The following is a 17,083-nucleotide window of genomic DNA, read 5'->3' as shown; positions in this document are numbered from 1 at the left end:
TGTCACTGTGCCTGGGTCTTCTTTTTTAATGGTCTATCCATATTAAGCACTGAACACAAAATGAATTGGGCCCATATGGACTCTGACCAGAATATAAGCTGTTTCCTATATAATCTATTCAAAGTATCTCAACTCTCTATATGAGAACACACTTTTTATGGTCATTGCAGCCCAAGAGCTCAATAGTATTTTTTCTACTAAGTCAGTGATTACACAATTTATCAAAGAATGATTACACTGAAATAAAAATAAAAGAAAACACCAACCCCCTATACAGTCTTCCTTCCTAAAAGTAATTTTAAGAAAGCTGGTTATTAAATTGCTTCTTTTTGAAGATGAATTTTTATAGCTAGGCACAAACGGCCAAACCATGTTTCTTTAAAAAAAAAAAAAAAAAAAGTTATTAGACTCTGAAGAATTCAGCAGAAGTGGAAGCGATATAAACAAATCACTTCATCAGATTCAGAAAGATCACTTTTGTCTTACTTAAGAGACCTACATTAATTACCTTTAAGGTCTTTTACATGGACTATTTAAAATATGTACCATTTATTTATTTATTTCAAATGAGATGCTTCTTCCAAAGTATTAAATAATGTCTACAAATGCAAAAGCATTTTTATAAATAGGTAATTAAAACAGATGACTAAAATTAAGTCAAGCTGCAAAACATTACCCAGAATGCAGTGTAATTTTTTTTTTTTTTAATAAACATCTCAGGCAATTTTTTTCCCATCTAAAGCCCAAAGCACTTCGGGGGGAAAAACAAAGTAGAAAATTTCACAGGGTAAAAACACTATATATAATGAAATAATGCCAAACCCTAAACTATTTACAAGATAGTCCCTTAAGCATAGTTTGTCATATTGCAATTACACCTTGCCTACTGCCAAGCCAAAGTGCTTACTACTGCCACTAGAGGGAGAAGTGTCTTAACACAAAGCAATGGCAGAGAGGGAATGGGTTTTCTTGAGCAATTATCAGAACAAAGCTCCCTTGGCTGTGTGTACCTTCTAATTACTCAATACAATTAAAATGACTAACCTAAAACAAATAGAAAAAAAAACTGCTTGCCTGATAGCAGGGACTTCATTAAACCTTTTCCCCTCATCAATCAAATCAGAAAGAAGGGAATGCCATTATTTATGAACATTGCAGGGCTATTAAAAGAAGTAAATTCTGAGAGGTCTGATCCCCTCTCTCCTTTAAGGAAGAAAAGAAGTGGCTCTCTTGAAAAAATAAATGTCATGGTATTTACCCATCTGGATGCTGCTTGAAAACAAATTGTCCTCCAAAGAACAGAAATACAGTATGTTTTCTCTCAGTTCACTGGCTTATGAATGACTTTTGTTGTTGTTGTTTTGTTAATACACACCATAATGCTATTTCTGTGTCAGTGATGTGCTTTTTCCTCCGACTTATCCAGCTGAAGAAAGGAGTCATGCCCTGCAGACCTCCATGTGTATATTGGCTGTTTTAACTTGTAGCTCCTCCCTGCTAGTTTTTGTAGATCTACTCCCAATGTTCAGAATAACATAGAAATTTTTTTTTTTAGGAGAGGGGGGATATATAGTAGGCCAAAATAAACAAAACATTATACCTTCTAAAAAGCTTAAGTAGTTTCTTTTATAAGGTCCAGTCATTAACAGAAGATAACAACAGAGTCATTTTTCTTCTGGTTGACAATTGTGACATTTTTCCAGCAGTGTGCAAGGTGTTGAAAACCTGGCAGCTGTTACCTCCTGGGATGAAGATACTTTTTTATTCTCCCTTGACAGTTTAACTCAGTGGGTCAGCACCTTTAAAGACTGCAAAGTATCCTTGAAGAGGATGGAAGCGTGAATTACTGCTCCCTCCCTAATCAATGTAAACCCTCACTGCAGGTGAAGGCTCCCTCTATAGAGGTGAATGGGGGAGGAAAATGTAATGCCCTGAGCCAGATGGTTTTTATCTTGTTTTTAAAGAATAAAGGAACAAGCTAACAAGGGAGACAGCTACTTTGTTAGCTTCTTGGCCTCTCTCATGGCTTTGCATCCCCAGGGTTCCAGCTACACAAGAGAAAGAATACAGGAAAACGTAAACACTTAAAGAAATATAACTAGAGGGCTGGCATCATGCTGCTTTCAAAGAGTTGAGGGAGCTCTACTCAATGCTTTATTTATCACTGCCCACGTTCTCAGGATGGAAAGTGGACACATACACAAAGAGAATGGGGGATGGGAGGAGGATTAGACAGTGGTCACAATTTACTCAATTACAGAGAAAGGCAAGGCTGACAGATCCTATTAGCACCAATGTGAAGCAAAGAAGAGCTGCATGTTGTAATGCTACATTTTCAAAAAGTAAATGAGTACTTTCATGTACCCTGCCAGGTTTTTGCCCTCTGTAACAGATATGAAAAAAGCTATGAAAAGAGTGGCGATTGTTTGCTTGGCTTCACATTCTAGGAGGAAAAGTAGAAAGACAATTGTTTCTGCTTCTTACACTATTTCAGTAAAAGCTTATACTTATGGCCAAGAGATAAAAAGATTATTCTAAAACTAAAAAAAGTAACTTTCTTTAAAGGATGTTCTGATTTACTCCCACTACCCCTCTCCTCCCTGGAAATGAGATGGAAAGGAGGTATACAAAACGACTTAGATTACAGGGAATCCTGTCTCCTAACTTTTCTCAATATTTCCCTTTCTTCTAATGTTTTGGTCAGACTTTGGAATTAGTTATAATACAAGCCAAGAAGTATTCTTTACTGCTTTATTTTCAGAAATGTGTTATAAGAGATTTTATTATTTCTTCCTTAAACGTTTGTTGAAATCATCCATGAAACAACATGAGCATTTTGATAATTAATTTCATAGAGAGGACTATTCAAATTTTGTTTTACTTTGTGTAGTTTTGGATTGTACTTTTCAAGGACTCTGTCCCTCTCATCTAAAATCTCAAATTTTTGGCATAAAAGATGTTTATAATATCAGGTTATTATTTTTAATATATGCAATATATATCACTACATATATTCTTTTAATATATGTAAAAATATATGTAGTAATAGCCCCTCCCAGCCCTTTTAAGCTCCTCCAATTTTTCTGCATATATGTGGTATTAGGAATTGAACTTGGGTATTCTACCTCCAATATATCCCCAGCCTGGTTTTATTTTTTATTTTGAAATAGGGTCTCACTAAGTTGCTGAAGCTGATCTTGAACCTTCCATCCTCCTGTCTCATCCTCCAAAGTACTTGGATTACAAGTGGGAGCAACCATGGCCAGTTAACCTCCTCCAATATCTAAATGGCTCTTTATATTAACATGTAGTAGCCATGTCCTATCAACAACTGTTAACATTCTACTTTGAAATAACTCATGTAAACTATAAATTCAAAGCAATACTAACTGTCAGAACATAGCTTTTTTTTTTTTTTTTTTTTTTTAATGTGTAGTACTGGGGATTGAAGCCAGGGCATTCTACTTCTCTGAACTACACCCCTAACCATATTTTTTATTCTTTGAAACAGGGTCTCACTAAGTAGCTGAGGCTGGCTGTGAACTTGTGATGTTCCTATCTCATCCTCCCAAGTACTGGGATTACAAGTGTGTGCCACCATGCCTGGTGTTATAACTTTTTATAATCAATGGTAAGAGTTCCCCAAATCCTACTAAAAATATCTGCAAAAGAATCTCAAATTAAGGGACTGGCCTACATGAGGCAAATCTTACTTACATAATACTAGGTATAAGGTGGTCTTGATATCTTTTTGTCTATGGAACATGATGAAACAAAACAGCAATTGGCACTTCCTAACTGTCATACACAACAAAGAAAAGGAGAGTTAAGAAACATATATTATGTCCTATCTTAAAAAAAAAATCAGCAGTGGGGTAATCAAGTTCAGGGCAGTCCTGGACAGCTGCCCTGTGACCCGCTTCTACTGACCCCTGCTATTCATCACTCTTCCCTAAGACTGAGAGGGCAAGCTCCTAGGGAGTGACCACCACAATAGACAGACACAAGCCAACAGTAATCTGGTTCGAGCAAAAAACCAGATGGCGCTGCAATAAATTTACAAATCTGCATTCATGGGGCTGTTAAAACACCCAGAAGCTAAAAGACTCTGAGGGCCCCAGGAGGATCTCCTACTTCCCTGTTTCTAAAGGCCATTTCTCTTTCCAAGAACATTGAGTTCATGCTCTTCACAAAGAGAATGGAGATAAAACCCTTGACAAAGAAGGGAGGAGGGAAAGCCTCATGACCTAATTAATCTCCAGAGCTTGGATTTCACACTGAATGACAGATATTAGAAAAATCATTTTGGAGCACTAGGAAAGGAAAAAAAGGTTGTTAAAGTGGAGGGGGTGAAGAGAATCCGGTAAAACGGCAATGGAAAAAACAACAACATTAAATCTCTTCCAAATAGTGCACACAACAGATCTTGCAAGTAGAAAATGATTCAATAATGTATGCATTTATTTTTAAAATGAATCAGATTAGTCCCATGTGTGACCTGCTGGTCCATCTGTATGTGCTGGACTTAATAGGCACGAGTCTCTCTTTCGCTTCAGTTTGAAGTATGAGAGAGATAAATTTAGTTTAATTTTCAACAGATCAGCCTATCCATTTTCCAAATGGACCATCTGGATCAGCCTATTAAAATTAATTTATAACTTTGCAGAGTGAAAATTCGTTTGTTAGCTTAAATAAAGTTGCCAAAACTTTGTGTTGTGTCATTGTTTTCTGACAGTTGTTTCTGTAGAGTGCAGTGTTTCCTCCTCTCAATTCATCTGATTCATATTGTTCTACTGACTTAGATTTACAGATCAGGAATTCTTCCCAAATAGTTGAAGCTGTAACTGTTTCAACATCAATTACTGATCATTTGTTTGTTTACAAAGCTTCCTGAACTGACTCAATTCCATTTAAGACATTTATTTTTAAAAAGGGGAGTGGAACAGGCATGGTGGTACACACTTATAATCCCAGCAGTAGGAAACTGAGACCAGATGATGGCCGGCCTCAGCTACTTAGTGAGGCCCTTTGCAACTCAGTGAGACCCTGTTTCAAAATAAAGAATAAAAAACAGGGCTGGGGCTGCAGCTTGGAGGTTGAATGCCCCTGAGTTCTATCCCCAGTACCACAAAAAAGGGGGGAGAATTGCCTGTCCTCCAAATGTTAATATATAGTAAATTAAAACATGATGCTGGGCATGGCGGTGCACACTTGTAATCCCTGAGCTTGGGAGGCGGAGACAGGAGGATGGCACAGGTTCAAAGCCAGCCTCAGCAACTTAGGCTCTCAGCAACTTAGTGAAACTCTGTTTCCAAATAAAGTATAAAAGTAGGTCTGGGAGTGTAACCTAGGAGTAGAAAGCCCCTGGGTTCCATCTCTAGTACCACACACAAAAAATTAAATGAATACAAAGAGAGTCCCAGGTATGGGTATGGTGGCACACACTTGTAATCCCAGCATTTGAGAGGCTGAGACAGGAGGATTGTGGTTCGCAGACAGCCTCAGCTACTTAGTGAGGCCCTCTGCAACTCTGTGAAAACCTGCTTCAAATTAAAGAATAAAAAATAGGGCTGGACGTGTAGCTCAGAGGTAGAATGCCCCTGGATTTCATCCCCAGTACCGCAAAAGGAAGGGGGGGGGGGGACAAGAACCATAGAATTGAACATTCACAATTAAAATTTATTACCTTTTATCAATAGTGGTCCTTCCAGGAAAGAAAACAAAATATCGCTCAAACTAAAAAGAAGCTAACATAATTATAGGCTTCTATAATTATTAGGTTATTAATTTTAAAAATATATGAAGAAACATATAGATTATCAACTATTCTGCCATCTGTACTTAAGAAGCACATAAAAGTTATTTTTCAGCAGGGCATGGCGGCGTGTGCTTGTAATTCCGGCTTTTGGGAGGTTGAGACAGGAGGATTGTGTTTCAAGGGCAGCCTCAGCTACTACTTAGTGAGGCCCTTTGCAACTCAGTGAGACCCTGTTTCAAAATAAAGAATAAAAATAGGGCTGGGGATATAGCCTGGAGGTAGAATGTCCTGGGTTCTATCCCCAATACCTCAAAAATAGGTTATTTTTCCTAAACAAAAGAACTTTTGATTTTAATATTTACTATATAGAACCAACTGACTGTCTTGTACTTTTTCACTTAGGATGTTCTTTAAATTATCAGGATATAATGTTCCCTGATTGAAATTGATGGCTATGGCCAGCCCAACTTCAGATTGCAGAAATTCTTAATTTAAACTCCAATGTTTAAAGAATGGCAAATCAAGGGCTTCCTGTCTTTTGTTTTGCTATTGGTAGCTTTTTATTTTTAAGTAAGACTGAATTTCATACCTGTCTAAGTGAATTCTTCTCTGGTATTATCTTCCTAGGGGGTTCGCCATTATTACAGTCTTCTCTCTCTGAGGAATTCTGTGAAAGAAAGTAAGCTTTAATTCAGTTCTCATTATCTTCAATCTTATTCTGAGGGAGGAAACTGAATTACATTTCTAATTCTGTAAGCTAGAACATCATGTATATTTATGCATTTGCTCGTTTGAAGATTTATATACATATAGACATATACATATATAAAGGAAAACATATGCCCATGTATATAAATAAACGTATGAAAGGATCTGGTTAGAAAGTGTTTCCTTTATTTAAGCACTGCTCAGGAGATCACACTGATTAGAAGTCTAGTTTATCGCCCTTTGTCAAAGGTTGACACTGGACATGAGAAAGTTCCAGTCTACACTTAACTGATGACAAATTAAACCACAATAATTAACTTCTTGCTTATTTCAATTTATTTTTGATATTGGGGATCGAACTCAGGGGTATTCTACCCCTGAGCTGCATTCCAGCCTTTTTATTTTTTACATTAAAACGGGGTTGCAGAAAATTGCTGAGGCTATCCTTGAACCAGTGGTCCTCTTGTCCTAGCCTCTCATCTCAGCCTCCCAAGTACTGGAATTACAAGCATGTGACATCATACTTGGCTTTCTTTTTTAAATAATGTTTTCAAACTACCATAAATATTTGGTTGGTACAGATCTCCAAATTAGGAACCTGAAAAACATTTTTTATTCTTCCTCTCCTCAGTTAAAGTTTTGTTTTAGCACAGATCAAATAAAATCAGTGGTTTAGAATTAGAGTCACTATCACCTCAAAGAGCAGCTGAAAGACCCTAAAATGTCAATCAGATTTTCATATACTAAGGAGGGTGAAAAACAACATTCAATTAAAAAGGAATCCAAAGTGCTAAAAATCTGTTAGTAAACATAATGTAAATCACTATCTGCAAGGCAAAATAAAGAAAATCCAAATTACATATTATTCGGGTCCTATTTTCTGCAGCTACATTTGTAAATAACATTTAAATCTTACAGTTGACACAGTCATTACATGACATTACATGTAGTCATCACATTCTAATTGGGGAGTTATTTTATTTTTCAAATCCCAAAATTGTTTTCCAACAGATGAGTTTACCTGAAAAAATTTCATACAAATCATTACTGCATTTTAAGTGTATATACATTATTATTTTATTGGCTTATATCAGATCTTATAACTGTGTGTGGGGGGTACTGGGAGTGGAACCCAGGGGCTTTTCTACCTCTGGGCTATACTCTCAGACCTATTTTTTATACTTTATTTGGAAACAGGGTTTCACTATCTGAGGCTAGCTTTGAACCGGTGCGATCCTCCTGTCTCAGCCTTCCAAGCGCTGGGATTACAAGCGTATGCCACCATGCCTAGCAAGATTTTTTTTTTTTTTTTTTTTTTTAGGGTTTGGGGATGGAACCCAGGGCCACACCTCCGAGCTACACCCCCTGCGCCTTATTTTTTATTCTTTATTTTGAAACCAGGTCTCACTAAGTTGCAGAGGGCCTCACTAAGTAGCTGAGATAGCTATCTGTGAACCGCGATCCTCTAGTCTCAGCCTCCTGAAAGCTGGGATTACAAGCGAAGACCTTATAATTTAAAAGACATTGAAGAATGAAAATGTACTATCATCTAAAGTCCTTTCACCACTGTGGCTAACATTTGAGTGTTTTGTGAATTGCCTTTAGTTGATTTGACAGACCAGTACCCCAAAAGTGTTCCTTTTAAGAAATCTCTTGAGATTTAACTTGACACTTCAAATGTGTGATGATCAATTTATGGTTAAGGACAAAGCAAACTATATTACAACCAAGGGACAGAGTGATACAAAAACGAGTTCTAAATTCTTGTCTTCCTTGTTTTTTTTTTTTTTTTTAAAGAGAAGACTTTTATCCAAAAAAATGGGGAAAGAAGCCAGGCATATGCCTATAATCCTAGTACTTGGGAGGCTGAGGCAGGAGGATCACAGGTTCTAGGACAGCCTCAGCAAGTAGTGAGAACTTGTTTCAAAAAAGAAATAGGACTGGGGATGTAACTCAGGGGAAGAATGCCCGAGTATAATATAATCTTCCCCATCAAAAAAGGAGGGGAGCCGGGCGTGGTGGTGCACACTTGTAATCCCAGAGCTTGGGAGGCTGAGACAGGAAGATCGCACAGGTTCAAAGCCAGCCTCAGCTACTTAGTGAGGCTCTCAGCAACTTAGTGAGACTCTGTTTCCAAATAAAGTAGGTCTGGGAGAATAGCCCTGAGGTAGAAAAGTTCCTGGGTTCCATCCCCAGTAACACACACACACACACACACACACACACACACACACACACACACACACACACGGAAGGGAATATAGTTGAATTACTGACTATAAAACATGACAAATGAGGAAATAGGTGGTAATGTTAAAAAAAAAAGTAAATCTTAACAGGGAAAAGGAAGAAAAACCCATAAATATTGTTACAATTCCTCCTCTTCCTCCTCCTCCTCCTCCTCCTCCTCCTCTCCTTCTCCTCTTCCTCCTCTCCCTCTCCTCCTCCTCCTCTTCCTTTCCTTCTCCCCTCCTCCTCTCCCTCTCCTCCTCCTTCTTTCCTCTCCTCCTCCTCCTCCTCCTCCTCCTCTTCTCCTCCTCACATCATCACTCAGGAGAGCTTGGCCACAGTTATTCCTTGCATTATTATCTATGAGGAATCCCAATAAGAAATGGGCTTAATTGCCCTGGGTCAACAAGCTAAATTATGTCTAATAAATTCTATTTAAGGGAACTTGTTGGTGTAGGCAAGAATCATCAATGGTTAATAATGGTGGCACATTCTTATAATATTAGCTACTTGCGAGGCTGAGGCAGAAGGATCATAAATTCAAGGCCAGCCTGGGCAATTCAGACTCTGTCTACAAATTAAAAGGCAAAGGAGGTATCATAGTGTACAGCACTTTCCTAAGCACGCACAAGGCCCCAGGTTCAATCTCATTACTGCCCTCAAGAAAAATACCCCAAACAGCCTCATAGTTACATAATCTCAAAATATTTCTGTTAAAATACTTAATATTGACCTGGATGTGGTGGCACACACTTGTAATCCCAGCATTTGGGAGGCTGAGACAGGAGGATTGCAGTTATAGACAGCCTCAGCTACTTAGTGAGGCTGTTTGCAACTCAGTGAGATCCTGTTTCAAAAATAAAAAAGGCTAAAAATAGGACTGGGGGATGTAGCTTGGAGGTACAATGCCCCTAGGTTCTATCCCCAGTACCACAAAATAAATAAATAAATAAATAAATAAATAAATAAATAAGAAATTGCCGGACATGGTGACACACTCTTGTAATCCAAGTACTTGGGAGGCTGAGGCAGGAGGATCACAGGTTTGCAGCCAGCCTCAGCAACTTAGTGAGGCACTCCGCAACTTAAATGAGATCCTGTTTTCAAATAAAATAATAATAAATAAGGCTGGAGGTATAGCTCAGTGGTAGGATACCCCTGGATTCCATCACCAGCACCAAATAATGAAATAAAATACTTATTGTTCATATTTACAAAGAAAAAAATGGTAGTGGAGAAACCTCACAGATACCACCTTAACATTATGTGCCTCTTAATAAAATGTACTGAGAACATATTCTTGGCAAAAACACAATACCTAAATCTGCTCATAAGAAAATATCAGAGCCTGTCCAACATTCATGAGGCTGAGACCAGAGGATCACGGTTTGTGGACAGCCTCAGCTACTTAGTGAGGCCCTTCACAGCTCAGGGAGACCCTGCTTCAAAAAAATAAAAATAGGACTGGGGGTGTAGCTAGGAGGTAGAATGCCCCTTGGTTCTATCCTCAGTACCGAAGAAAGAAAGAAAGAAAGAAAGAAAGAAAGAAAGAAAGAAAGAAAGAAAGAAAGAAAGAAAGAAAGAAAGAAAGAGAAAAGAAACTATCAGATTGAAACAAAATGAAAGATGACCTTTAAAATTACTAGTCTGTTCTTAATTTGTGATCTGAGATTTTTCTTTTCCCAAAAAAGGACATTATTGGAACAACTAGAAAATTGTAAAGTGTATAGATGCATTAAGTTTCTATCAATATTAAATTCCGAGCCAGACGTGATGGTGCATGCTTGTAGTCCTAGTACTTGGGAGGCTGAGACAGGAGGATCTGGGTTCATGGCCAGCCTCAGCTACTTAGTGAGACCCTGTTTCAAAATAAAGAATAAAAAATCATGCTGGGGGTGTAGCTCGGAGGTAGGAAGCCCCTGAATTCAATCCCCAGAACTACTAATAATAATAATAATAATAATAATAATAATAATAATAACAACAACAACAATAATATTCAAATAGTTTCCCCACTTTTAAAATTCATATATAGGAAAATTCATTCTTTTTGGTGTATAATTCTATAAATTTTGACAGAAGCATACACCACAAAGTATGAAACAATCCAATCACTTCTCAAAATCCCTTCTAATACTCTTTTATATACTCTAACCTTTTCCTGCGTTATTTATTTATTCATTTTGAAACTAGGTCTCGCAAAATTGCTGAGGCTAGCCTTTAATCTGTGATCCTCCTGTCGCAGCTCCCCAAGTACTGGGATCACAAGGCAGGTGCTACCACACCTATCCCCCAATGTTAGCTCAGTAACTTTGCCTTTTCCAGATGTTATATAAATGGAACAACCTAGTATGTAACCTTTTGAATCTGACTTTTTTCACCTAACACAACATACTGGAGATCTACTAATGTTGTTATGTGAATTACTGTTTCTTTCCCTTTTTTGCCTTTTTTTTTTTTTTTTGGTCCATACTGTATGGCTGGACTACAGCTTGTTTAGCCTTTTGATTGCCTGATTTTGGTAATCTGTATTGTGGTTATTTAAAACAAGGTCCTTGATTTTGGAAAACATGAACTGAAACATTTACGGGTGGATGGATATTAACTCTGTAGCTTTCAAATGGTTCAGAAAAAACATATAAATGGATATATGTATTTGTACATATAGAGATGGTGTAAATGCAGTAATAATTCTGTGTAAAGGGCAAAGGGGCTTCTTTGTACTGCTCTATGTGTAGGAGGTACTGGAGATTGAATTCAGGGATGTTCTACCTCTTTTCCCTCAAATCCTATTTTTTATTTTGAAAAATGGTCTCCCTAAATTGCTGTAGACCTAACTGTCTTAGCTTCCCAAGTACTGTAATTACAGGTATGCACCACCACATCTGGCTTTTCTTTGCCTTATTTCAACTTTTTTGAAAACATAAATATAAGTGAAAAAATGAATCTTAGAAGAAAATTTGTATCAAAATGTAAACTTACATAACTTAACTCTAGGCCAACTCCAAGCAAACCTGATTGCTAAGAATAACTCATTCCTATCATTCAGAAAAACACATTTCAGAACTCTGAATAACTTGCAGGATGTGGTTGTAGTTCTTTAGTAACAGCATTCTACAAACAGTATCATTATATTAAAATATTTCTGAACCAGGGGGCAGTGGTGCACACCTATAATCCCAGTACTTGGGAGGCTGAGACAGGAGGATTGCAGGTTCCAGGACAGCCTCACAACTTTAAGGCCCTCAGCAACTTAATGAGACCCTGTTTCAAAATAAAAAATAAAAAGGACTGGGGGCAGTTCAGAGGTAGAATACCCCTGGGTTCAAACTGCCCCTTTTTTTCTGAAAAAGATTCTATATAACTGGTTACCTTTTATATTTACTCCTATAGTTATTTATTAGTCTAGTTTATTAGTTTAGAATTAAACGGAGCAGAATAAAAGTCTTGGTACAGTGGCACAAGCCTATAATCCCAATACTTGGGGGGCTGAGATAGGAGGATCACAGGTTTGAAGAGAGCCTCAGCTAAAATTTAGAAAGCAACCTAGTGAAACCCTATTTCAAAACAAACAAACAAAAAAGGGACGGGGGTACAGCTCAGAAACATGCCCCAGTACTCACGCCCTCACACGCAAAAGAATAAAAGTCTCACTAACATCTGAAATGAACTTCAAATTCAAAGTGATCATAATACTGGCAGCAGACTTACTAACAGAGGTTTGGGTAAAAAAAAAAAAAAAAAAGTAAAAAAAATCTGAAGTACTGCTAAAGCGTATGCATCAGAATTCAGAGATGTATTTTATTTTTGTGGTACTAGGGATGGAACTCAGGGGCATTCTACCTCCAAGTTATACCCCCAGCCCTATTTTTTATTCTTTATTTTGAAACAAGGGCCTCACTAAGTAGCTGAGGCTGTCCGCGAACCACAATCCTCCTGTCTCAGCCTCCCAAATACGGGGATTACAAGCATGGCCACCACACCCGGCTAAGGAATGTATTTTAATTAATTAATTAGTGGTACTGGGGGTGGAACCCAGGGGCATTCTACCTCTGAGCTATACCTCCAGCCCAATTTTTTATTCTTTATTTTCAAAGAGGCTCACTGAATTGCAAAGAGCTTCACTAAGTAGCTGAGGCTGCCCTCGAACCAAAGTAGCTGAGGCTGTCCTCGAACCACGATCCTCCCCGTCTCAGCCTCCCGAATTCTGCCTTCTGACTTTTCTTAACCTTTTCATCTACTAAAATCCTAGTTAGGAGGCAACTAAAATGACACATTACTGAGAAGCCTATGCTCTCTAGACCCAAGACCACAAATGAAATTAATTTCTCTGAATCAATACTTTATTCCCAACTTGGCACTTATTCATTCCTTTTTTTTTTTTTTTTTGGTAGTATTGGGGATGGAATGAAGGGGTATTCTACCTCCAAGCTATACCCTCAGCCCTATTCTTTATTCTTTATTTTGAAACAGGGTCTCACTAAGTAGCTGAGGCTGTCCTCGAACCACAATCCTCCTGTCTCAGCCTCCCAAATGCTGGGATTACAAGCATGCGCACCAGGCCCAGCCTTTCTTTATATTTATACATCTTATGTCCTACCCCATCCTGCCCTGTAGGTTTCTTCAGGACAGGGACACAAAACTTTTTCACTGTCATATTCCAGCAGTTCAAACCAAAGTTTGAGATTATGAGTTTTAAAATTTTTGTTGGACCGAATACTACTGTCACATTAATCTTTCTTAAATAGCACTAATGTCATGATGGCCTATTCCTCAAAAATTTTAGTGGCTCTTTGTTTTCATCTACCCCATTATGCCAAATATTTTTTTTTTTTTTTTGGTGGGTCTGGAGATGGAACCCAGGGGCATTCGACCTCTGAGCTACACTCCTTGCCCTATTTTTTATTCTTTATTTTAAAGCAGGGTTTCACTAAGTTGCGGGCCTCACTAAGTAGCTAAGGCTGTCTGCAAACTAAAATCAACCAGTCTCAGTCTCCCGAATGCTGGGATTGCAAGCATAAGCCACCTCACCTGGCCCAAATAATTTCTTTACATGTGTTTTCTACCCATTTTAAATAAATTTCTTTGTAAATTTCACGAACATGTGATATAATCACATCTTGAAATTTTCAGGCTGGAAGGATCCTTAATTCTCACCTAGTTCATTTGACAATTATAAACACAGGAAGATTATTTAATCTATTCAATTCCCATAAAACAACCTTAAAATGAGGCTCAAGGATCACCTTCTCTAGGAAACCATGTTATTTCTCCTTATTACTCTACTAGAAATTCCTTAACATTTTCATCTTGATTATAATGCCAGTACAATCATTTAGAGCAGGAGTTATCAAGTTCTGATCTGTGACATATTTTTGCAAATAAAATTTTATTGAAAAGCCCACAATGGTGGCAGCAAGCTATAATCCCAGTAGTTGGAAGGCTGAGACAGGAGGATCACAGGTTCAAAGTCAACCTCAGCAACTCAGCAATCCCAGTATCAAATAAATAAATAAATTTATTTTAAAAGTTTTATTGATACACAGTCATACCCTCCATTTACCTTTGTCTATGGCTGCTTTCAAACTACAATAGCTCAATGATTATAACAGATATCATAAGGCCCAGAAAAGCCTCAAATGTTTATTATGTGGACCTCTAAGCTTATCAACCCTTGATTTAGGAGGGTTGAATAACCACAGCAATCTCAACTTTTTTTAGGTTTTTTTGGGGGGGTTATTATTTTTGTTTTTTGGCTCAAAACAATTAAGATGTTTGGATGACAGCACATAGCAAGATCATCACTGGGGCCATAATCTCCAAGATCTAGTAAGTGGCTGATTTACTGTTTTCAGTTATCTATTTGAACATACAATTCCTGATAACATGGCTAATTAAGAGTTGATTATATAATCAAATGAAAAACTAAACTAATTTACTCAATGATGAAAAGTCAAGTGATTCATAATGACTTATAATAATCTTTGAATAAGCATCTTACTCAAGGTTGTATGGATCAACAAAGCCTGGGCCTGTTTGGATAGATATCTGTTATAAGTAAAATAACTAGTTCCCAAACTAGAAGAAACATTTTCCACATGTGCCATAGACTGGGAGAATTCAAAGAACTCTGTAACTGGGATAATTATATCATTTTAGCAAAGCAGGTAAATTGTGGTTAACCTTAACCATAACTGGTTTTGAACCCATTTTAAAAATTAAAATAATTGGGCCGGGCGTGGTGGCACACACTTGTAATCCCTGCGCTTGGGAGGCGGAGACAGGAGGATCGCGCAGGTTCGAAGCCAGCCGCGCACGCTGGCTTGGGAGACCCTGTTTCCAAATAAAAATGTAAAAAATAGGTCTGGGAGTGTAGCCTGGAGGTAGAAGGGCTTCCAGGAACCCCAGTACCACCACCAAAAAAAATTAATAATAAATAAAATAAATAAATAAATAAATAAAAGAATTGCTCCTCATCATGCAGAATGGCAACACATGAAAAAAAAAAAGTCTTGAGACTAATTTCAACTAATAGATTTACTGATAAAGCAAGTAACCGGATTAATACCTTTTCTCATTGTTTTGTGATTTGGAGCTAATTACAGCCTCCAAATATACATGACTTGCAGCTGATAAAAACTAGGAACAATTATTCTCTTACAGGGTTAAAAGGTATTTTAGCTATATGAGTAAAGACATTCAAACTCTTCAATGAAAAATGACAGGCAAAAAAACACTATGTGTGTCTCTAATGCAATTTTAACCAAGCCTTCTATAACACAAAGGGAAAACTTGGGTCATTTCAGTTCAGAAGCTGATTCGAAAACTCTCTTATCCGACCAGTTTGGGGGAAGACCTAAAGTGTCCTCTTAAGATAACATTCTCGGGCCTGTTTTTGCCACACTGCTTCTCTAGAACATTTATCATCTGACATCCTCTATTAAGCCACAGCCACACCAAAGCTTCCCTGTACTGACAAACTTCAATAGGTCACAGTTAAAGCTTTCAGCAAGTGCTATTTTCTAACCATACACCAATCCCAGCCCAGTGCTAGGAAACAGAGAGAATGGGAAGCACTTACTGGGAAAACCAAACAGGACTGCCACTAGTATTGCCTGACTCCCTGTGACAGAAGTCAGAAAACTGCCAAGTAGGTTTTTTTCCCCTGCTACATTGTCCAACACTAATTATAAAACACTACAGATGCAGCCTTTCTCAAAATGCAAAGGGATCGTGTATATTTGCAAAGAACAACTATTTTTTATGCTTCCAAATTCTTAATCCTGTTTGGAGCTGTCAGTGGGGGTTAATGGAAGCCTTGGATAGGAGAATTCCAATCTGGTTGGCAGATGGATAGGTTGGTTATAGCTGCATAACTATGTCTTGCCTGCAGGCACAATTCAGAACACTGTTAAAGCAATATAAAGTCTCTGTCAAGCTGAACCATTTGGATCAGTAGCAAGGAGAAATAATAATAAAAAAGAAGTTCATTTCTGGGCCTTGTGCATTTATGCTAGTATGCAGAAACTGATTAATTGTCATAGTGTGCTGGTCTTCTATACCTCAGATTTCTACTTCTGGAGTAGATTTTGCATGCTAATATAATCATTCTCCCTCTTGAGACATTAGCAAATAATCAAATGAAAAACAGGATCATAATTTACTGAGATTCGAGCAATTCTCTATGCAAATTTGACTTGTTATTGCTGCTGCCTCGTTAATCTGAATGCCTTTGACAAACTCCTTTGATTTATGAACTCGTGACAACTCCAATGTGTATATATTTTGCTAGATTGACATTATCATTAAGAGTGGGTGGACTGAGCTCACATGAATGGCTGATTTTACTCGCTGGTGTCTGCTGCTCAACAGCTGAGCATCTCCTCCTCACAAAGCCCCTGAGCGGCAGGCTCTTCCCATCTTCCCATCCATTCATCATCTCGATGTTAATTGGCCCAGGCTTTAAGCAAATTTTCAACACGATTTAAAGGCACGATGACACTGATTACTGACCCTCTGCCATACGGTGCCTATTGATTAACCTGACAGAGATGATGAGCTTGAAGGAAACTAGGTGTGTGGGGACCTCAGGGAGAAAAATATATTGTCTATGCAGGCAAACACTTGTCATTACCTCACAAACCAGAATTTGCACAGCACACATTCTTAAAATACACTACTGCTTTAACATGTACAGCTAACAGAGAAAGTGCTTTTCTCTATTCAGAGATATTACAGATATGTCACATCAAAGCACATGACACATTCAGTATTTAGAAGAACTCCCCAGATAGATGGCTGCCTTTCAACCAATTATGCTTGTGCTGGCTGATGTATATATTTTAGTTTAAATTATAAGAAAGTACTGGGTTAGCCTTGTAGTGTTAT

General features: G+C 37.8%; 1 protein-coding gene across 1 annotated transcript in view; it reads right to left on the bottom strand.

Annotated features, from left to right (window-relative positions):
- The window catches only part of BTRC (beta-transducin repeat containing E3 ubiquitin protein ligase), a gene marked incomplete at both ends in the record, with an annotated part of 197,982 nt that overhangs the window by 90,181 nt on the left and 90,718 nt on the right, over positions 1-17,083 (bottom strand). Inside the window, 1 exon segment of the mRNA XM_080694413.1 lies at positions 6,348-6,425. Coding sequence (XP_080550539.1) covers positions 6,348-6,425 — 78 coding nt within the window.

This window comes from Muscardinus avellanarius (genome assembly GCF_963383645.1).
Source record: "Muscardinus avellanarius genome assembly, chromosome: 4".
Taxonomy (NCBI): Eukaryota; Metazoa; Chordata; class Mammalia; order Rodentia; family Gliridae; genus Muscardinus; species Muscardinus avellanarius.
Note: the sequence above shows the minus strand (reverse complement) of the source record. Positions and strands in the feature narration are given on the sequence as shown.